The sequence below is a fragment of the Prionailurus viverrinus genome, chromosome A2 (assembly GCF_022837055.1).
Source record: "Prionailurus viverrinus isolate Anna chromosome A2, UM_Priviv_1.0, whole genome shotgun sequence".
Classification (NCBI taxonomy): Eukaryota; Metazoa; Chordata; class Mammalia; order Carnivora; family Felidae; genus Prionailurus; species Prionailurus viverrinus.
The window spans coordinates 118,941,264-118,963,636 of record NC_062562.1 but is presented as its reverse complement, the minus strand read 5'-3'; the positions used below and the strand labels follow the sequence as shown (position 1 = coordinate 118,963,636).

Genomic DNA, 22,373 nt, shown 5'->3' with positions numbered 1-22,373 from the left:
GTTTTACTCAGAACTTTCCTGGTGAGAAAGTATATCATTCCAGTTTAATGATACATCGCAGACCAGTTATAAAGAACATTTTCTATATCTAAGACAGCTAGGCTACCACTTGGATGTCAAAATTTTGAAGCTTTACTTTAGTGTTAGGAGGTTATTGTTTTTGGAGATCAGAATTGGTAAAATATTGGGAGTTTCATTTGGTTTGTACTAATATAAACAGGCATAGCTTTTAGAAATCACGGATGTTAATATACATTGTATATGATTATAATGAATGAGCTATGGAAACAGTCCATCTGTTGTTGGATTTTTGATATGGAAAGCAAATTAGAATTTAGTTTTTTTCATTTTCAAGAAGACTAATACAATAAAAAAACACTTGTGCATTTACTTTATTTCTGGTAGTGGTAGGACAAGTCTTATCAGTAAATTTTTATGGAATTTCGGTGATGTCTACTTTAAAACAGGCTAACTGAATTGTGTTGGATCTCTTGGGTTTGTGAAGTGTGTCTGTGATTTGTGCTGTTTTGATACTACTTTTCAATATATGAAAATACCCACGAGACAGGCTCCTGCTGAATTTCTGGTCCCTGTGTCATCAGTGCACATGAGTGCACGTTGTCAGTTGTTTAAACATTGTGAAATCCACTGTGGGCTGGCAAGAAGCATCTGGGAGCCAGACTTTTCCTGTGGACACATGCCAAGGAGTGTATTGTATTTCCTCGCTAAAGTGAACTATATTGAGATCATTTTTCTTTTTGAGTTTTTTAATCCAGGAATTATTTTCTAAAGCTAAGGAAGGATCACATAATAAAACTGTTTATAACTACCTGAATTCTGGAATAGCTGGTTGACAACTACTCTTATGTAGCTACAGTAGGTGTGGTAAGTCATGCAATTAAACTACTTCGGGTAGTGAGCAGTGTTCTCCTAATTAGACTGTTCAGGAAAGTTGATATGTCATTTCATATACTCTCCTTCAATCGATGATTTACTCTACATATGGACAATGAACACTGAATGACCCCTTAAGTAAGTACTGTAGTTGGCATGTCATTAAGTGCACGTTTGATTGCATTATTTAATCAGATATAAACCTTAAATTGCATTTTCATATACACAATTGCAGAATAACCTTTATTTTAACTAAACATGCCAGGAAAAGTTTGTAAAATGTCATACTTAGCTTAAAAAAATCTGAACAGTTGTGAGTCTGGGATGGGAAAACAAGAATGCTTTGTCATACCGGAAAAGAGGCTGGGGGGTTAGCACTGACACTGCCTAGACTCTAGTTTCCTAAGGTGGCAGGGACTCGTGTTTCTAGAATGGATACATTTACTCCAAGTGTTACCCTGCGTCACTGGTGGGTGAGACCTTAAAAAAGGAAAGATCTGGTTTGCCTGCTATGGACATTAAAAATCCCTTGGCCCTTTTACATGAGAGCAGACATTTTGTTTATGATGGTCTTATTTCTGGAATCCAAGTAAAAGACACTTTGCAGACGGGAGTACAGCTTATCCCTTTAGAGAGTCAAAACTGAGCAAGTGTGGTTTCTCACCCCCCGTTTTTTATTAAGTTTCAGGTATACAGCTTTATAATTCACAGTACAAAGTGATCACCACTGTAAGTCTAGTTACCGTCCATGATAGAGTTGACCCCCTTCCCTTCAGTAACCACTCGTCTGTTCGCTGTATCTATATCTATGAGTTTGTTTTTGTTTTATTGTCTTTGTTCCTTTGTGGAAGGAACACCTCTTCTTTATTCGTTCATGTATCAGTGGACACTCTGGTCGTTTCTATATCTTGGTTATTGTAAAAAATGCTGCAGCGAACATGGGGTGCATATTTTGAATTTGTGTTTTTGTATTCTTTGGATAAATACCCAGAAGTGGAATAGCTGGGTCATATAGTAGTTCTATAAGTTTTTTTTTTTAATGTTTTTAATGTTTATTTATTTTTGAGAGAGAGAGAGAGAGAGTGCAAATGGAGGGGGGGCAGAGAGAGGGGAAGACACAGAACCTGAAGCAGGCTCCAGGTTCCGAACTGTCAGCACAGAGCCTGACGCGGGAGTCAAACTCACGAGCCGTGAGATCATTAACTGAGCCGAAGTCAGACACAACCGACTGAACCACCCAGGCGCCCCTATAAGTGTGTTGTTTTTTAAGCTCAAACTTTTATTCTTATGGACTTTACAGAACATCAAATACTATTTTGCAGAAATGAACACCAAGACCTCCATCAAATGGGCTCTGTGTGCCTAACTTCCCCTTCTCCCCCCTGTAGGTTCTACCTTGCTTCTTTTGGCAGTTCCTCTCTGCAGAAATAAACTACTTCTAGGGGCGCCTGGGTGGCTCAGTCGGTTAGGCGTCCGACTTCGGCTCGGGTCACGATCTCTCAGTCCGTGAGTTCGAGCCCCGCGTCGGGCTCTGGGCTGATGGCGCAGAGCCTGGAGCCTGCTTCCGATTCTGTGTCTCCCTCTCTCTCTGGCCCTCCCCCGTTCATGCTCTGTCTCTCTCTGTCTCAAAAATAAATGAACGTTAAAAAAAAAAATTAAAAAAAAAAAAAGAAATAAACTACTTCTAGAAGATCTTTCATTTTCTAGACACTCTAACATTTTTTTTATCATAACTTTGTGTGTCAACAAATACCTCTTAACTTCGAATTAAAAATGCCTTAAACACGTAATTCTGAAAGCCCACGCACAGCCCCTCATAGGTACTTGGAAATTTTTATTTCCAGAGTGCCATTCTTTTGTATTATGTAAAGTGCTTTAATTTGCTGCATTTTTCATGTCTTGCTGCCGTCAAATCTGGTAAGAAACTCGAGCTGTCTCATTGAGGATTAATCAGTCTTCTTGGGCTCCCGGCTAGGACAGCGGCGCTGCTTGCTTCAGGGCTCGGCCTTCTTCTGTTTTCTCATCAGATTCAGCCTCTGAGAGGGAGGTGACGGGAGATGATTTTTCCATTTGCAAGCCGCCTTCCAACTGAAAGAAAAATGGAAGGGGCAAATGCCAAGCTTTCCACTTTTTGTGGCCATTACAAACATGACTCCTCTCCTGTTTTTCAGCAGGGTACGCTATTTTTCAAGGGAGCTATTTTTTTCGTACTGTCAGAGGTAGCCAAGTTATTTTGTCATTGAAGAGTGTTTAAAAAAAAAGAATATATGTCAATATGACATCATGAATATTAACTTTCTCATAAGTTACATGTTCTGGCAGTGGGTTCAAGTGCTGTTTAATGAATTAACCAACACAAGAGCAGGTGATCTGTGGAAGGTCCTCCATCGAAAGGGAGGAAAAAGCATAGTGCTTCAGAACTTGGGTTCTGGAGGCAGCCTGCCTGGATTCAAACTCTGGGCCTGCTTCTTACTGCTGTGTTATGCTGAACAAGTTACTTAAATGTTTCTGTGCCTTCATTTCCTCATCTGTGAAATGGGACTAACGGCAAATACCTTCCTCACGGGGTTCGGAGGATTGAATGAGACGTATGCACATAGTGGCTGGCATGGTGCTTGGTGTATAGGCAGCCCTCAGATTATTATTGTAATCACTTGATTATAAATCTTCACTGTACTGGGCATTATACTGGCCACTCGAACCTCATTTCATGCTCACAACAGGGTTGCTGTTTTCCAGGTTGCAAACTGAGGTTCAGAGAGTTTAGTTAGCTTGCTGAATTTGCACAGGTGGTAAAAGAGGGTAATATGAACTTCTGGAATACAAATTTTACTTGCATTTCCGTGGTTCCACTATGTCTTTGGGGGTTAATATGGGATCCATTTTTCCGCTTTACTGGGTCCATTATAATTAATTTTATATTAGTATTATTTAGTGAGGTATACCTATATTTTGAAGTTTAAAAGGCAAGTAACACCTGAAGATACGATGCTGTAGTTAACTTACATTCAAATTATGATAGAACACAAACCATTGAACTCTTAGGTAAAAGAAACCGTCCGAAGGGATACCTCTGTGTCAGTGGTTCTCACAATGCGGTCCTGGGACCAACAACATTGGCTGGAAACTTTTTAGAGTTGCACCTTGCCAAATCTGAATCAGAAGCTCTAGGGGTGGGGCCCAGCAACCTGGGTTTCAATAAGCCCTCTGAAGTTTGAAAACCACTACTGTAGGTGAACGATACGTCATGGTGATATGCCAGAGATATTGATGTCGTTCATAATATCTAGTCCCAAACTGGAAGTTACAGATCACAGAGGGAGCATGTGGTGGTAATAGAAAAATACAAGTGGGGCTGTTATTTGATAATTGTCCTATAAATATTAAATATTCAATACTGTGTGTTCAATCTCTTCTATTCCTTGGATTTAGGGCCTCTAAGCAGCTGGTAACTATTGCTTTCAAGCACAGCCGATTGAACACGAAGGACTGAGAGAGAGAGACCGAGTGACTTTCTCCCCAACCTCAGCTTCTTATGGCTGGGACACACAGAGCTAGGGATTGGGATGGTTAGGTGTTTTGTTTTCTTATTTGGGGGGGAGGGGCGTGACTAGGGGAGAGGCAGAGAGGAAGGGAGAAAGGGAGAAAGAGAATCCCAAGCTGTCAGCACAGAGCCCGACACAGGGCTCGAACTCAGTAACCGTGAGATCATGACTCGAGCTGAAGTCAAGAGTCAGACCCTTAACCGACTGAACCCCCAGGCGCCCCTGGGGTTTTTAGTAGTTAGCAACGAGGAATCTTCAACTACGAGGAACTGACGCTAAGAATCTGGAGACGGAAGAAAAGCGATCAGCAGGCATTACCATTGCATCTTGTTCCTTCTTCAGGTATAGTTTGAACGTAGAGTAGCATATGAAACAATGAAGGAGGCCAAAGGATATAGGAAACAGGGAAACTGCTGCCATATCCAGATTTAATTGTGGAAAAAATTAGACAAAAGCAGTGGTCACCTTAGCATCCAACAAGGAAAAAACTGGCCATCAGCCAGACATTTGCAGACTTTAGGAAGGTAGATTTCAGAGAAGTCAGAGAAAGAGGAGACACGAATGTATGGTATTAAAGGCGAATGAGTATTTTAAAATACCGTTTAATTCCAAGTGATCCCAACGAGGAAAATAGGGAGAGGAACTAAAATCCATCAGTGTCTTTGTGCTATTATAATCTATCCAATTAATACAACTTTTGCAGGCTCCTAGATTAAGCACTGAAATGGCCAAATAACCAAAGGAAATATGAAAGGAACTGACGTTTGTAAATTATGCTAAGTGCAACAAAAGGTGCACATAATTGCTATGTGGTTTTGTTTGTTTTTGAAATTTGGGGGAGGGCAGTAATTCCAAGAAAACAATCAGTTTCTATTTTATTTGTTCCTTTTCTGTCAAGAATTATCCCCCTGATAAGATTGGTAGGAGGTAACAAAAGCCCAGGACGGGCAAAGAGATTCTAATAGAATACCCAGCTAACCAAAATCCATTTGATTTTCATTCATCAAACGTTCATGGAAGATATTTTTTGTCCCAGCCCCTCTGGTCGGCCTGGTTGGAGAGTTCACAGAGGAAAAGGATTGGAGAGTTCACAGTCGGAGGAAAAGGAGACGAGTAGACAAATGTTTGTAGTGCTTTATGAGAGCAGTGATCAAATGGAGGCCTGTACTGAGGCTGGGAGATCACCAAGGGGGAGCGCCCAGCTGCCTGGAGGGGTTTGGGGAAAACACTCTAATTGGACATTTGAGCCATGTCTCAAACATGAATAGGAGTTAAGTTTGCCTCTGGTTTCCTTAAGTGTACCTCAGAAGACCACTTGCAAGTGAAATCATTGAATTACTGTCACTGATTTTAAAGGAAACATGCAGGAAGAGAGAGATGCCAGAAGTATGGAGTCTAGCAATTAAATGGTGAGCTCTTCAAAACGGGTAGAAGGTTGCAGTATCCGAAGTTGGGTTTCCTGAAACAGACTCTGAGACAGTTGTATGTACAAGACTTACTGGCGAGTGGTCTTGGGAGATACCGTCGTGTGAAAGCAAGGAAGGCACCATCGGGCGGGAGAAACTGGTCTACGACACAGCTGTGACTGAGGCCTCAGCCAAACTCTTGGGGAGCTCTGGGTCTGGGATGCTTCTTCAAGGTTGTTGTTGAGGCGAAGGGGGCGTGTCTTTATGTTCCTACATCAGCTCGTCACTGGCTCCAGGCTGTCCTCTGGGAGGGGTGTAATCTTGAGTGAGGCAGCTCCCTGTAGCTGAGGACAGTGCCTAGTGGGGGACACAGCTGTGAGCCAGCAGCAGTCTGAGTCCCAGCAACTGGAGGACGGCTGCGTCAGGCCTGAAGAGGGCTTCTGGGAGGAGCGCCACATTATCCACTCTGGATGGATTCTGCAAACCACTGCAAAGTTTAGGAACTTTGAAGTGGACTCTAAGGCATCAAAGAGAGTCTTCTGTGCTATCTAGAAGATGAAATAATGATTATCAGAACCCAGCATGTATTCAGGGAAATGACAGACATATGACCAGACTTAAGTAAGTGAGGCATTTGGCCAAGATTGTCATGAAATTTTTATGGGTGTAAACACCGTTGGATAACTGACTATACAGCTGTGCCCAAAGGGTGCTGGTTACTTTATTTTGTGAATGTCTTAGAGCTTAATTCTCAATATTGTCATACCATTGTATTCGTTGATGCCTAGATGAAGATATACAGGCCATGCTCTCAACAGACTGAAGTCATGGATCAAATCTAACAAGATGAAATATAATAGGGGATCACACTTGCTCCAAAAATCTTGTTGCACAAGTACGAGAAAGGAAAGACTTGGCTTCACTGCAAATGGGAAGAACACCTAGGGATTTTGGTCAACAGCTCAATATGAGTCAACAGTGTAATGAGATTCAATCCTGAGATTGTGTGCTCTGGGAATATAAAATAATTATCAGATAGTGTTCTGGGTTACCAGGCTATCAGTTTTTCTCATGTTGTGGATCAACAACGTTTAGATATTTAACTAAAATGACATAGATGAAACTAGAGAGTATAATGCTAAGTGAAATAAGTCAGTCAGAGAAAGACAAATACCGTATGACTTCACTCATAGGTGGAATTTAGGAAACAAAACAAATGAGTAAAAGGAAAACAGAGAGAGAGTGGGGGGGGGGGGCGCAAGCCAAGAAACAGACTCTTAGCTATAGAGAACAAACTGATGGTTACCAGAAGGTGGGGTGAGGGATTGGTTAAATAGGTGATGGGGATTAAGGAGTGCACTTGTTATGATGAGCACCACGTGTAGTATGGAAGTATTGAATCACTATATTGGACACCCGAAACTAAAATCACATGGTATGTTAATTGGAATTTAAGCAAACACGTAAAAAAGAAAACATAGGGCAGTGATTCCCAAACTTTCTGGTCTCAGGAGCCCTTTACAATTTTAAAAAGTATCTGGGGGGGCGCCTGGGTGGCGCAGTCGGTTGAGCGTCCGACTTCAGCCAGGTCACGATCTCGCGGTCCGGGAGTTCGAGCCCCGCGTCGGGCTCTGGGCTGACGGCTCAGAGCCTGGAGCCTGCTTCCGATTCTGTGTCTCCCTCTCTCTCTGCCCCTCCCCCGTTCATGCTCTGTCTCTCTCTGTCCGAAAAATAAATAAACGTTGAAAAAAAAAATAAAAGAATACATGTAGACTCTCAAATCTGCTTCCGCATTCACTGTGTTGAGATATGTTGTTTGGTTTAAGTCTAGTTAGCATATGGAGAAACCCAGCCTCACACAGGTATATAGTAGGAAAAGGCAAGGGTTTTAATAGTCGTAGGAGCTATATGTTCTTCTTTGATAACTGTACCCAAACTGGACAAGTTAAAGGTTAGTTGCAAGGTGGAATCCAAAACCGTATCAATGAACTTTCTGTACTTTGTTACTTTAAAATTCACGGGTCTGTCTTATACTTTGACTGGATCTCTTCCCAGGCGTGTTTTGTAAGATCATGCATTGGTCATTTGGAAAGTATTGGTTCACTGCATTATGCAGAACTTCCAAATATTGGTGAAATGATGATACAGTTAAAACCTGTAGGATTCATTAATATCACCACCAATCTCATTAGAAAAGTCTTTCAATACTGGGGAGCGGTCAAGCTCACGGTGGCAGATCTAAGTTTCTAAAATGCTAATTTTTGCTTGAAAGCTTAAATTTTATCGTGGCAATAGCTGTCAGTTGTTTTCTTTGAAATAACAAGCTCACTTAGTTCATGTTTGAGAAAATATCTGCCAGATTCCCAAGTCTGAGTAACCGCAGTTTGTCTGTCACTCATTCATTCAAGTAAAAATGGTGTCCCGTGAAAAAAAGCTCGTTCAGCTTGCCACTCAATCTTTTGCACATCTAGAAATGCAGCACGAGTGCTTCGTGCATTCTTCTGATTTTGTCACACAGAATATTAAATGGACATGTTCTCAGGGTTGATATTACATGAAAATAATAATTTGTACTGCTTCCCCGCGGACATTCTTCGGTGAAACTGGCTTGTTTGTTTTTAATGCTAGTGCAAAGCAGTGAAGAGACAGTGACAGCTTGGTGCCGTTGCCTTGATTTATGCTGAGGTGTCCGCCGTTTACCCATCATGCTCCGTGGCATCAGTGCAAATGTTAACACAACGAACAAGGCAAATGTCTTCATTTTATTACGAAAATAGTTTTGACCTCATAGACTCTCCACCTCCCAAAAGGGTCTCGAAACCACTGCTGTTAGAAGGGATGTGGAACCGATCAGTCCAATGGGTGATGGTTCCCCTTATGTTCCCGTGCTCTTTCTTTCCCAGGCTCTTGAAAATGAGGTGAAGGTGCACCTCACGAGAAGAGGATGAGTGTGTTTGCGTAAGCAAACAGGAAACAGAGCCAACGCCTCTAACAGCTGAGTTCTGGTTCCGTCTGCTTTTTTCTAAGGTTATAGTAGACAGTTGTAGATCCATATAAAACAGCCAAGTTACCATGAAATGATCTCAACACTACCCTGTTTATCATTAGATGGTATTTTTTATGGAATAAAATTTAAACCACAATCTACGTTGAGAGGAAATATTTTACTTTCTAAAAAGGAACTCAGAATAGTTTATAATAAAATACAAATACATTTGGAAGGAATGGATGATTCTTATATATATGTATATATTTCATATGAAATAATGTATATATTTCCTAATAATGAAGTACGTATATATTTGGATATTCTTATTACTCAGAAACTGAGTAGAGGTGGTCTAGGAGAAGATGTTAATAGTGGTTATGGATCAGTCTTGGATGATTTAAAAAATGTAAATACACACACACACACACACACACACACACTTGCTTATTTCTATTGTCTGACTGCCAACAATGAACAGATACTGCTTTTGTGGCAAGAATAATAATAAAAAAGGTTAATCTAAATTAAAAACCAGGGGCGCCTGGGTGGCTCAGTCGGTTAAACGTCCGACTTCAGCTCAGGTCACGATCTCGCGGTCCGTGAGTTTGAGCCCCGCGTCAGGCTCTGGGTTGATGGCACAGAGCCTGGAGCCTGCTTCCGATTCTGTGTCTCCCTCTCTCTCTGCCCCTCCCCCGTTCATCCTCTGTCTCTCTCTGTCTCAAAAATAAATAAACTAAAAAATAATAATAATAAAAAAAATAAATTAAAAACCAGAACTATTATTAGTGGCAAACTATAACTGTACCAGAAGTCCACAGCCAGATCGAGGTTACTGTACCTGAGAAACAATTTAATTTGACTTTCTTGGGTTAAAAGAATTTTAATATCGCAGAACTTATGATAGATGTTAATTAAAAAGCTACGAGTTTGAGCTTTACGGAATGGTTAGGAGAATTTTCTATCGTGGGATGCGTGAGTAGAATATGCCCCGGGACAGGGAAGAGCCACGTTTCGTTGTTCCCTTGTGCCTGGTACTCCTTGGGAGTAAAGCCTTCTCCTGACTCACAGTCCCTTCTGACTGACAGGATCTGGCCCGTTCAGACCTTATTTTTAACCGACACACTTTGCTTACCATAGTTGCCTGTGGGTGATCAAGTCTGTGTGAGACTGCTCCTGAAGAGAGAAGGACCTCTGGAGCAGCAGAGACTTTTCCAGAAATGTCCGCAGTACACGTTGCATAGAAGGCAGTGCAGGGAGAGAAGAGCAGAGCACAAGTTTCGTGACCTTGGCCCAGTGAGTCATTCAGGACCCCGTTAATGAAAGAAGGAGGTTGAACTAGATTATAGCTAAGGTTTCTTTCCCTAAGATTTTGTCCAGATTCTGCCAAATGGAATTCTTGCTTGAATTTGAGGTTGTCCCCAAGATCCCAACCTTGATGCTGGCAAGCTTAATGTCTGTGAAAATTTATTATTTTTGCATTTTCAGGTTTGTGTATAAATGATTAGCTTTAATATAGTGCAGAGATGTACTATGATCTTAGGGCGCTTATTTTTGCTTTTGAGGGGCAACTATCAAACCCTATAAGAATAAAATGTCAAGGTTGAAAATTAGATGGTATGATTGAATAACTGCTGCTTATTTTGTCACCTTTTATATCATATTAACCTTCTTGGTTGCCAAATTCATAAGCGGTTGCAAAACACCTAGTTTCTAAGATAATGACCCTGATACTGCAGGCTAATTGGGTATTTTTTTCCCCCTGGAAATCCGATCGTGTCATTACCCTGCCCCAATCCTGTTCAGAGTGCTGAAGGGTAGACATTATTCTTTGTATTTTACTGAGATGAGAATTACAGTCTCGAGGTCACAGGAGTAACTAGAACTTTTTGTTGACATTTTATTATTATTATTATTATTATTTTTTGAGAGAGAGAGACAGAGAAAGAGAGAATGAGCAGAGGTGGGGCAGAGGGAGAGAATCTTAAGCAGGCTGCGTGCTCAGCACAGAGCCCGACGCAGGGCTCCATCCCACAACCATGAGATTGAGCCGAAACCGAGCTCATGTGACCTGAGCCGAAACCGAGTCAAATGCTTAACCGACTGAGCCACCCAGGCACCCGAGTAACTAGAACTTTAACGGTAGGCCCCAGTTTGCCTAATTTCCAGGAGAGTAAACATGACTCTAAATATACCATTTCAGCCATCTTTATCTTGCTGTTCATCTTGAAGTTCATATAATACTAAAAGGCACACGTTTCTATCTTTAAAAAAGTATATGAGATGTATGCCAGTCTGTAAAATATATGTCAGTCGATTAGATAGAAAAATCCTACAGAAGTGTCCTATTTTAACTTACCAGTATAGGCCCCTAGGGAACTCACTTTTCCTCCTTGTCTTGGTTTGAATTCCCTTGCCCGTAGCCCTCTGACCCCTGCTTTTCTGCTTTTACCTACTGCCAGCTTCCGAGCTGCACCCCGGGTCCGGAGAGCGAAGAGGGGCTCAGGTGCCGTTTGTGTGACCCTCCTGGACTCTCCCTCTTTCACACTGTAGTGCTGGGGCTAGCCAGGTGTCTTCATTCCCCTCGTTACATCTGTCCCATCTTCTCCCAGCCAGGGACATGTTGCTTGCAATGCCCTGGAGCCAGAACCCTTGGAGAAATGTGCAGGATAGTTTGTTGCTCTGGAACGGAGGCAAACGTCCTTGTTCGTAAAAAGACTTGCCATGTGCTGTCTGCATTTGACCATGTTTCCCTTCTGGAAATCCAGTGAAGAAAGAAAAGCTGGCTGGCCTAGAAAAAAATTATGAAATGTTATTTCATAATAAAATAGTTGACATATTTTTGCAATAATGAGTCCCACTAGAGACCTTTCCAGAGTACGAAGTGGCACGTGCTGGCTTCAGGGCACTTGAGGGTGTGCACATCAGAGGTGGGGAAGGAGGGCTGGGAGCACGGAAAGGAGATGTGGGTTGGGGGCATCCCAGCTTGAAATTCTGTTTCTAAATCCTTGCTTGCGGGGCGCCTGGGTGGTTCAGTCGGTTAAGCGTCCGACTTCGGCTCAGGTCATGATCTCACGGTCCGTGAGTTCGAGCCCCGCATCGGGCTCTGTGCTGACAGCTCAGAGCCTGGAGCCTGTTTCAGATTCTGTGTCTCCCTCTCTCTGACCCTCCCCCGTTCATGCTCTGTCTCTCTCTATCTCAAAAATAAATAAACATTAAAAAAAAAAATAAAAAAAAATAAATCCTCGCTTGCAAGGATTGCTTACCTTAAGATGTCCTCGCGGGGTGCCTGAGACTTTGGCTCAGGTCATGATCTCACGGTTTAGGAGTTCAATACCCGCATCGGACTCTGTGCTTATAGTATAGAGCCTGCTTAGGGTCCTCTCTCTCCCTCTCTGTCTGGCTGTCTCTCTTTCTCTCTCCCTCTCTCTCTCTCTTTCTCCCCCCCAAAAGTAAACATTGAAAAAAAAAAAATAAAGGTGTCCTTCGCATACAATGCTATGGTAGAGCAGAATCTGTGCACTCATGTGGAAATGTTTTCCGGGTCCAACAGACAGCTGGTATGCACATGAAATTTTAGAAAACCATCTATGAGCTGAATAGAAGGTGAAAAGAACTGGCATTTGCTGCAGTTTCAATCCCTGCTCTAATTGCACGTGTGAACTCGGACAGGTTACTCAAGCTTTGTAAATTCCATTTCTGCATCCATAACATGATGGTAAAAATACCTATTATCACCTCATACAACGGTTACGAGGATATAGTTACATAAGGGATATAAATGCATACAGCATGAACATTCAAGCAATAAATGTTAACTTTTCTTGAGACAAATGTGTAGTTTTGTAATCAAATGAAGCCAGGGCAGGTAGAAATCTACACCCAATCTTTATTTCAGAGCATAGCTTTTGATTCTGTGTTTTAGGTCTTGAAAATACATTGTAGTTCAGCAGAGCCGTTTTCTGAAGATGCTTAGTGAGAAAGGTAATCATTGTGTGTGAGTCGAAGGTTTTCTGATGTTGTCCTCCTCTCCCTGGAAGATGTGATAAGATCAGTTTTCAGCCCTGATGTGAACATCACACACCCTATTTTGGTGCCAACAAATTGTCCTCAACCTTTTTCAAGCAATGTCAGCTGTCTTTGTCATTTGCTTATAGCTTTTCTCTTTTGGTTGTTTTGTCCTTAAAACAAAGAACGTTAGTAAGGAAGAAATAGCCATTTTGTACAAACTGCATAGCTAGACAGATTCGTGATTCTTATTAGGGTAATAATCCATCTGTTATGGAACTGGATCAATTTGTAAATTAAATTGATTAATCTAGCAGGGGACAAAAAAAGGTCTTGACTTCTCCCACGTAGGCAAATGGTAGTCATCCTAAAAAGATTTGGGAGGACCCCGTTCTCTGCTCTTCTCCCTTTCTCTGCTCAACTCGGACGGAAGACCAAGTATCTGCTGAAAAGGGGAGCGAGAATGGAGTTCAGGCTTTTGGGTTCTGACTGCTCCTGGAACTTCCATATTTTTGACCGGGCTATCATGTTAAAACCTTCTGGTGACTACCAGAACATGTCTGATACTCGCTGATTAGTTTAGTGAATGTACAACTGTGTTTGAATTATCTTCTGCAGTGAGTTTACTGTTATTTTCATCTTGTCTGATCAACAAAATCTTCTGATGATTCTGCTAACAATGTGTGATTGGAATAATAGCGTCACATGTTGCGGAGTTTTGTGCTGCAGCTGAGAGGCATGTAAATACAAGCTGCTTATTTGCAAGAAGCTTCCAGATTTGCAATATGATTGCTATGGAAACCACATAATGAAAACCTTATAACCATCTGTGTGGTTTGATGGATTTTACCGCATAGCTGAGCTGTTTTTGTTTACTGTTATTAAAATGTTGAATGGAATATATTAACCCCACAAACATTGGCTATTTGAGGTATTAATTAGTATTGTATAATGACATTTGTGACTCAACACCAAAATAAAATATGTTTAATAATAAACCTAAATAAAACAACATGTGTATATATTTCTAATATATTGAGGAGGTAATTATTGCCTAGAATTTTCATTTGTCCTTGTATAGTTTTTGAGTGGTGTGGAGAGTTTTTCTCTGTTAATAAATGAACGTAGTAGGATTTATTTTCATGATTTTGAATCTGTTTGTTCACTGCATATTTATTGAACATCTCCTCTGTATCAGATTCTGTTCAAGATTTCAGTCTGAGTTTCTCTCCCTAAGATTAAAACACATACACACACACACCCCAAATTTTATTTTGTTTTCTTTTGTATGGAAGCTGTTTGTATTGTTAGCCCAAGATAAAATGAGTTGTTTGAACATCGTTAAGGAAAACTGATGTATGAAATGCAGAAGCTTTGACCTAAAAATATCATTACTCGGTTTAAAATGGAGAAAGGAAGTTTTTTAAATGAGTATTTCCTCCTCTAAAATACTACTTGTTCAGCATCTCACATTGAATTTGGATACTTCTCAGTAAATATTGATACTTAAGTAAATACTTTAATAGCATTATTCTGATAATTTAAGAATACATTGTGCACATTATAGCACTTAAATTTTAATAAAATAATACAGTCACAGTAATAAATTATTCTAAGTTCATTGTTTACTTTGCCAAGAGCAGAATTTTCCATTTAATTACTGTAATTAGTTTTTGTGCTCGCTTGACCCTAACTTTGGATGGTAAGTCTGTATCCCATGATGTCTTCTTAAATTTTTTTTTAACCTTTATTTATTTTGAGAGAGAGAGACAGAGAATGAGCAAGGAAGGGGCAGAGAGAGAGGGAGACACAGAACCTGAAGCAGGCTCCAGGCTCTGAGCTGTCAGCACAGAGCCCAACGTGGGGCTCGAGCGAGATTATGACCTGAGCCAAAGTGGGACACTCAAAGGACTGAGCCACCCAGGCGCCCCTCCCATAATGTCTTCTTAAGAAAGAAGTGCTTCCTATATTGTTGTGCTTAAGGCTTTTGACTTGAGGTCAAGACTTTTGACTTTTGACTTTACTCAACTGTCTGATTTGTGACCAGCTTGGAGGAGAGGGAGCACTGAGGAAAGAGAAAGTATGACAAATAAGTAAAGTTTTCTCCTTCTCCTTTGAAAAAATTAACCATCTATAAAATAAGTCGGTTGGGCCAAATGTCTGTAAAACTTGTATATGAAAACACCCTAATAAACCGTTTACAATCAGGAGGCCTTGAGGTTTGGCATAAGTAAGATAACTGTTGTTGAAGAGAAAAGAGACAGGATTTGGTATTTGATTTTTTTTTTTTTTTTATTAGTTCTTCCATGTATTAACTGCTCTCTGACTGACTCATATTAAATTGCCGACACTGCGGTCAACTTAATGTGTATAAAGTGCCAAATATTTCCAGCTGTTCCCTTCTTTTGGAGCTCTCCTTATTTTGAGTTGAGTTGCAGAAATTCAAAGCAGTTGTAGGTTTGTTTTAGAACTATAGTAACCCTCAAGCCTGAGTTAAATGGTGAATTTTCTGAGTCACCACTTTAACATTTGCATGAGCCTCCTAACTTTGCATCTACTCCCCTGTAGATGCAAACTTGCGAAGCCTTCCAGTTGCCCCTGGACGTTTCCTTTGGGTTGTCCCACCGGTACCTTCAATCTCTCACGCGGCTCCCGTGTTCCCTTGGCAAAATAGCTTATCTTGGCTATTCTTTTCTTAGGAATGGTGTGTTCCCATTTCTCTGCCGACTAAGCTCACAACTTGTGTCATCCTTGGTTGCTCTTCTTCCCTTAGCCCTCCACATCCAGGCAGGCACAAAGCTTATCGATTCTAGTTCCTTTTCCTCTCATAACCGGCTCCTTGCATTTCCTCTGTCCTTCAGTTAGGACTTCCTTCCCCTTTAGCCAGACTCTAAGTGGTCTCTCTCCCCCCATGCCCTCCTTCAGGCTCTCTGGGACAATGGGACCAGATGACCATTCCACAAGCATAGTGTTAGTTCTGCCCTTTCTCTGCTCAAAAGTCTTCGGGGGCTCTTACTGCCTACCAAATCAAGGTCTAAAGTCCATAGCCAATGTTCGTGGCCCTTCAACAGCTGGCCCAAACTACTAGCCTTCTCTCCCATCCTGTTCTTCCCCTTTGAGTACTGCGTTCTTTAGCCAAATGGATAGTACCGAGCTTTGTTGTTTTGCTTATGACTCTCCCTCTGTCTAGAAGTTTCCTCCTCCCCATCTCTCTCCATTCAAATTTTCTCCATCCCTCAGAGCCTTCGTGGTTTTCCCCACTTGGGTGGTTTTCTAGTCTGTGTTCCTTCACTTCCTTGTGTCTCACGTGTCAGGTTTTATGTCCCTCATCCCATTCTCCTTCAGGTACTACTGTCTTCTGTGCCCTGTAGGCTCTCAGCTTCCTGAGGGCAGAAGTTTCCTACTCTCTTTGCCTCCCTGGTAGAAGCTGTCTCTTACAGGTAGTTAATACTCAATGGATTATTTAATAGCCATAATGGCTGTGTTTACCTATTTTGCATGCTTTGCTTTAATGTTTTTTATTTTTCTTGCAATTATGATTCTTTTGAACACAGTTTTTCTTGGGCATGCCATTTTGTTCATACATCCCGCCTTAAATATCTCTGAAGTGTATATAAATCCTTAGGTGAGGAAAGTGGTCATATAATAAATGTTTCTTCAATGTAAAATAATGAAAGTCTATTGACTCTGTTTAGAACTCTTCTCATTGAGTCTTCTCCTCTCTCTTCCTATAAGCGGGGGAATGAATGTGATAGGAAAGGGTGGGAATAACAAAGGTAAGGCCCAGAATATATGCAGGATAAAGCACATGGACAGTATGATCACAGGCCTGAGTTGGAATAATAAACAGTGGCAGTGTCTTTAGCTTTTTTTTTTTTTTTTAATTTTTTTTTCTCAACTTTTTAAATTTATTTTTGGGACAGAGAGAGACAGAGCATGAACGGGGGAGGGGCAGAGAGAGAGGGAGACACAGAATCGGAAACAGGCTCCAGGCTCCGAGCCATCGGCCCAGAGCCCGACGCGGGGCTCGAACTCCTGGACCGCGAGATCGTGACCTGGCTGAAGTCGGACGCTTAACCGACTGCGCCACCCAGGCGCCCCTGTCTTTAGCTTTTTGAACCTCAGTTTACTCCTCTGTAAAAAGAGGATTTAAAACTATCTGTGAAATCTTAGCATCTGCTATGGTCTATGACACTAGTACATCCACAGCCACAGTATGATTTGGGGGGAATTGTCCTGAAGGGGGAGGATCCGTTTGGTATTCTCCCATGAAGATCAAGGGAGAAAACATGAAGGGTCTGATACTCAACAAATGACTTATAGGTTAACTGTATTCTATATCACACATTTTCCCTGTGTTCTCCTGATGGTTTAGGGACCGTGGTTTTATCCTGCCTCGGTATAATGTGGTCTGTCCATATAGGGCTGGGTGTTACTTTACTGGATTTCAGGGCTGGTCTGGATTTAAGAGGACTTTCCAGTATGCGAAACAAAATATGTGAGGCATCAGCACGTATCTTAAATTTTATCAAGCCAACTGGTAAGGTCGCTATGTGCAACTAGCTAGAGGTTTGTTTGTTCAGCTTTAGATTATTGGCAAAGGAATGTGAATGTTGAGCGGTTTCATTCTTTGAGGAGGAATATTTATGCGTCGTGAACTTTCAGTTTTGCTCGTAAAATGGGGTGAGTACTGTCTTGTTATTTCTGAGGAAACCCTTCAGCGTGCCATTTCTGTTGTTTGCTTACAGAAGAGGAAGAGGACAGTGCTCCCGCAAACGTGGAGGACCAAAGGAAGACGAGTCAGGACAGTGCTCTCCCCGCCACAGGTACTGAATCGTGAAGCTTCTTGGGAAGCTTCTTTTGGTTTTGTTCACTTTCCCTTTCGTCACTTTTCTTACAGCTCTAAAGAGGGTTTATCCAACTCCCCCGAAGTTGGCTGCTTCGATCTGGGTATCTTAGGGCGGATAAGCTGCTTAGTCCCATTTAGGATGCATGAAAACCACTTGAGAAGGATTTATAAAGTAAGCCAATTTATACAAGGTATTCCTTCCTGAATTACTTTGTAATGACTCAATTAGCTTTCATTTCTGCACAAAGGAGATTTAGTTGCATAAATTAGCTTATCATCATTGAGGAAGTGTCACTGCTAAAGGACAGTTTATAGATACAACATGCAGTTGCTGTCAAACCTATAAGAATGTAATATAGACATCTGTGTATACTTTGTGCTTGAGCAGAACAGACTTCTGCCATTCAGAGACCAACAGGGGACAACAAGTTGCCCAGGGGACTGGCAATGTAGACATCTCTGAAAAGGTCAACTTGACACAGGCTCTGACAATCGACCCGCAGCTCTGTCTTCTTTGATAAAAATCAGATAAACTTAAGACCGCTAATTGATCTGCAGCCTGTTTAAATGTTGGCCATGCATATCTTCATTGCATATGATTAACACAGAAAGCAAATGAATTGGGTAAGAAATGCCAGAGTCCGGTGACAGCGGTTTAAAAATTGGAAAAGGACACTGATGGCCTAGAAGGCTAGGAAGGATATTCCCCTTATCCATTTCCACTTGGCACATGGCCCCAAGTACTAATTATGACTGAGCCGGGAAAAATAACCACACATGTTGTGTACAAGATCACATGATATGGGCGACTTTTTTTTTTTTTTTTTTTTTTTTTTTTTTTTTGCGGGTTGTTATTTCCAAATAGCAGGAGATAAACCATATCTGGAGGGCAGGCATGAGGTTAGCTTTGATAAACCAGCAATTATTTTACACGGAAAGAAGAGAGGGGATGCCTTCTTATCAGGACTTTTACACCTCCTCGTAGCCACATGTCAGCTGGGGCAAGGTCTGCCATATCATCCCGTGTCCTGCACAGAGCTATAGTTGAGGGTCACCTTCCCTTCTCTGATACATTCATACATCACTCTTGCCAGCTGTCAGAGGCAGGGTGGACAGGAAGTGTGTGTTCAGGAAGTAGCTTTCCCGAGTCCTTCCTACCATGACACGCGGAAAGGAAACAGAGGCCTGACTTCCGGACCTGGACAGGAAAGCAGGAGCGGGCTGCTGCAGAGGGTTTGGTTTGCTTTTTTCAGAAAGGAAGTGAGGACGAAGTCATTAGATGTCAGCACTCTGGTCCTGTAAAAGGCAGCTATAAAATCCTAAGACTGAGCGAAGCCTTGAGGATGATCCACAGTGGTAATTTAAGTATATGCGTTTTAGGATCTATCAAAAGCCTCTGCCGAAAGCACGAAGGATTTTTGTTTTTGTTTGTGTTTTCTTCAGTGCAGGTGTAGAGGTAGACACGTGTAGGTATCCCTTCCACAAATAGAAGCGTTCTGGCTTAAAAGCAGTTGTATTTTTCAAAAACCCTTTTAAAGTCCCCATCTCCCAAATGTTTGCCTTTGAGGGAAGGAAGAAAAAAGTCAGTTTTTCTTCAAAGGCATGCACTAAGTCGATCTAGCTTTCCGTGCAATCGCTGTAAAGCACTGCAATAATTCTTATCTTTAGTGACATGAAATTCTTTTCAAGCAACAGTTTTAATGCTTTTGCATAGCAGTGACCTTTGCTCTCTTTGGGCTGTCAAAGATGTAACACTAGAAGTTTGTTTGCTGTGCAGGGCAGTGGGTTGACAAGGGTATTACTATCTTGCCGAGCATCACATGACGTGAACTTCTAACCTTACTCAAGAATGTTATATATTTTTCACATTGAGCGATTTTACTTAAAAAAGGAGAAAAAAATTCAGACTAAAGCGAAATACATAAACAACATAATCCTGTATTTCTTATAAGTTCTTTTATGTTCAAGCTTGCACATCTTGCATGTTTATATATATGTACAAAATGACTCCATTTGATTTTTTTCAAAAATGTTTAATGTTTATTTATTTCTGAGAGAGAGAGGGAGACAGGGCACAAGCAAAGGAGAAGCAGAGAGAGAGGGAGACACAGAATCAGAAGCAGGCTCCAGGCTCCGAGCTGTCAGCACAGAGCCCGAAGCGGGGCTCGAACTCACGAATGACGCGATCATGACCTGAGCCGAAGTCGGAGGCTTAACCGACAGGCGCCCCTGATTTTTTTGAACACTGTAGAATTTGCTTATCTTTCTGAAATCGTTTTTAAACGACTGCTCAAGAAGAGATTTTTCATTATCTTACATATTGTATGTTTCAGCCACTGCCATCGTATTTTTAAAATCCTTTTTTGTTCTTGTAAAAGTATCTCCAATGTTTAGCCTATTTTTCCTAATGATTCTGTTACTGCCCAATGATCTGTTTTTGAATGTTGGAAAAAGCAAGAACGAGTATATTGTTTGAATCCTTCAGAGGCTGGCTAATTTAGAATGGTTGTTTTTTCTGTCTTTACCTTCTCTTTTTAACCATTCATGCCTCTCAGGACAGGAAACATAATGAGGTGAGGTTTTTTGTCATTTTGAAAACGTAGATCATGATGCGGGAAGATTAATCCATGCAGTGATAACAACTAAAGAGACTTACTTGTATTCAGAATGTGGGATGATCTGTGGCATTACATTTTTGTTTTTTAAAAACGTATTTTACACGGATCATTTTTCGGTGTATAGGTGAACAGTGCTAACTCTTGTGTGAACTCACTGTGCTTCTGAGGCTAGACCTGTGCATAATTTTTTGAGGATGGTTAGCCATACTTAAAATTTCAAAACTTAAAATAGTGAAAAGTAAACCAGAGAAGCTCACTGCTCTCAAAGGAATAAAGCAATTCCTAATTTTTATATCTGAAATTCATACCGGGGCACCTGGGTGGCTCAGTTGATTGAGTGCCCGACTTTGGCTCAGGTCATGATCTCACAGTTCACGGGTTCGAGCCCCGCGTCAGGCTCTGTGCTGACAGCTCAGAGCCTGGAGCCTGCTTCGGATTCTGTGTCTCCCTCTCTCTCTGCCCCTCCCCTACTCGCACTCTGTCTCTGTTTCTGTCTCTCAAAAATAAATAAAACATTAAAAAAAATTTTTTTTAAATAAAATTCATACCAAGAATTTTAACGTTACTTTCCTGAGGAGACTAAGGCTAATAAATTTTTATCACCAGGCCTTCTCGTTAGTTGTGGTTCTTCTGCTTTATACCTACTATTGCACTCTGAACCAGATAGAATAGTAAATTGTATGTGTGTATAGCCATGTGACATAAACAACTTATTATTCTTTAACAGAGCTCACATATGGGACACAGAAATGAGGTTGGTCTTTGGGTAACATCATCATCAAGATTATCGAAAACACAGTAGAAAATGCATCTTTTTCCCAGTATTGCCAAGTAGCTAGCTCTGTTGCCTCTTTACAGCAGTGAGATTTAATGAAATGCTCATGATGCACATCTAGGGAGAAATGCATCTTGCACACGGTGGGGGTCTCCCTTCCCCTCATGTGCTCCTGTAACTCCCATTAGTGTTAATGGGAGTTTCACCAAGCGCATCGAGGGGAAGAGAGACCCCAAAGTGATAAGGATTATGTGTTAGAAATCACCATATACTTTTCTTTGCCTTCTTTCTTCCCCTACCTCTTGAAAATCTATTGAATGAAAAACCGTCGTGAGAATATCTGAAAAAGGAGGAGCCGGCAGCAGGCTGGGCAGCTGGGGACGCGCTGGGACGCTCGAGCTCAGCCAAAACTTCCCTCGTTTTAGCCCAAGTTTTGTTTCTTTAACCTTTTTGGATCAAGCCTCAGGCTGAGCAACATTGGGAACACACAGGAGCCTGGGCCGGGGAAGCCAGCTATTTACATCCTCTTACCTCCTGGCCGGCGACTGTGGGGGAGGGCCTTGCATGTGAAATGATGTCATCCTCTCTTTGCTCTAATTCCTTGACTTTTAAACTGACACTGACGGACTGCTTGGGGCGCAACATTTGACCCATTTAGCAGTTGATTTAATCGGACTAGAATGTCTCAACTTCCAAATCTCTATTTGTCTAAATAAGTGGTTTTTAAAGGAAATCAGTCACTTTATTATTAAGTAATTCTTTCTAAAAGAAAAAATTGACAATGTTTGGAGTGATCTGTCCGGCCGGAGTGCCCTCTAGTGTCCATTCATGGAATTTACTTAATAAATTGCTTTGTGGGGGGAAATGTAATGAAGGGTAGCCACGAGCATTGTTAGTTCTTGGTTGGATCCCCGGGCTTGTATACATGCCTGCTGGTGTCGGTGACGAGTGCTCAAATGCTGGAGTGGAGAGGTCAGTACGGAGTCTGTCTCTCTCTGTTCCCCTCCCTTCCTCCCTCCTTCCTTTCACGCCTCCTCCCGTTTTTCACTCCCTCCCTTCCCCCTCCCACCCCACCCCCACCCCCGGGAATTTTTAGAAAACAGGAGAAAAAACTCGAGTAGGATTTTGCAAGGTGGCATATTCTAGCCACTGTTTATTTTCTTCAAGCTTAATCGAGAAGTATCATCTTCCTAAATTGTCACACTCCACGCTCCTCAGATTTTCTCTTTGGCTCGAAAAAAACGTTTCGGATATTAGAAGTTTGAAGACTTCTAACAAACTTAGCACTTTGT

The 22,373-nt window shown here is 41.5% G+C and overlaps 1 protein-coding gene across 2 annotated transcripts in view; it reads left to right on the top strand.

Moving 5' to 3' along the window:
* Nucleotides 1-22,373, top strand: part of SKAP2 (src kinase associated phosphoprotein 2) — a 181,367-nt gene that overhangs the window by 141,326 nt on the left and 17,668 nt on the right. For both annotated transcript variants that reach the window (XM_047840258.1, XM_047840248.1), the window contains exon 10: nt 17,588-17,665. In XM_047840258.1, the coding sequence (XP_047696214.1) occupies nt 17,588-17,665 (78 nt within the window). The remainder of the gene's footprint in view (nt 1-17,587; nt 17,666-22,373) is intronic.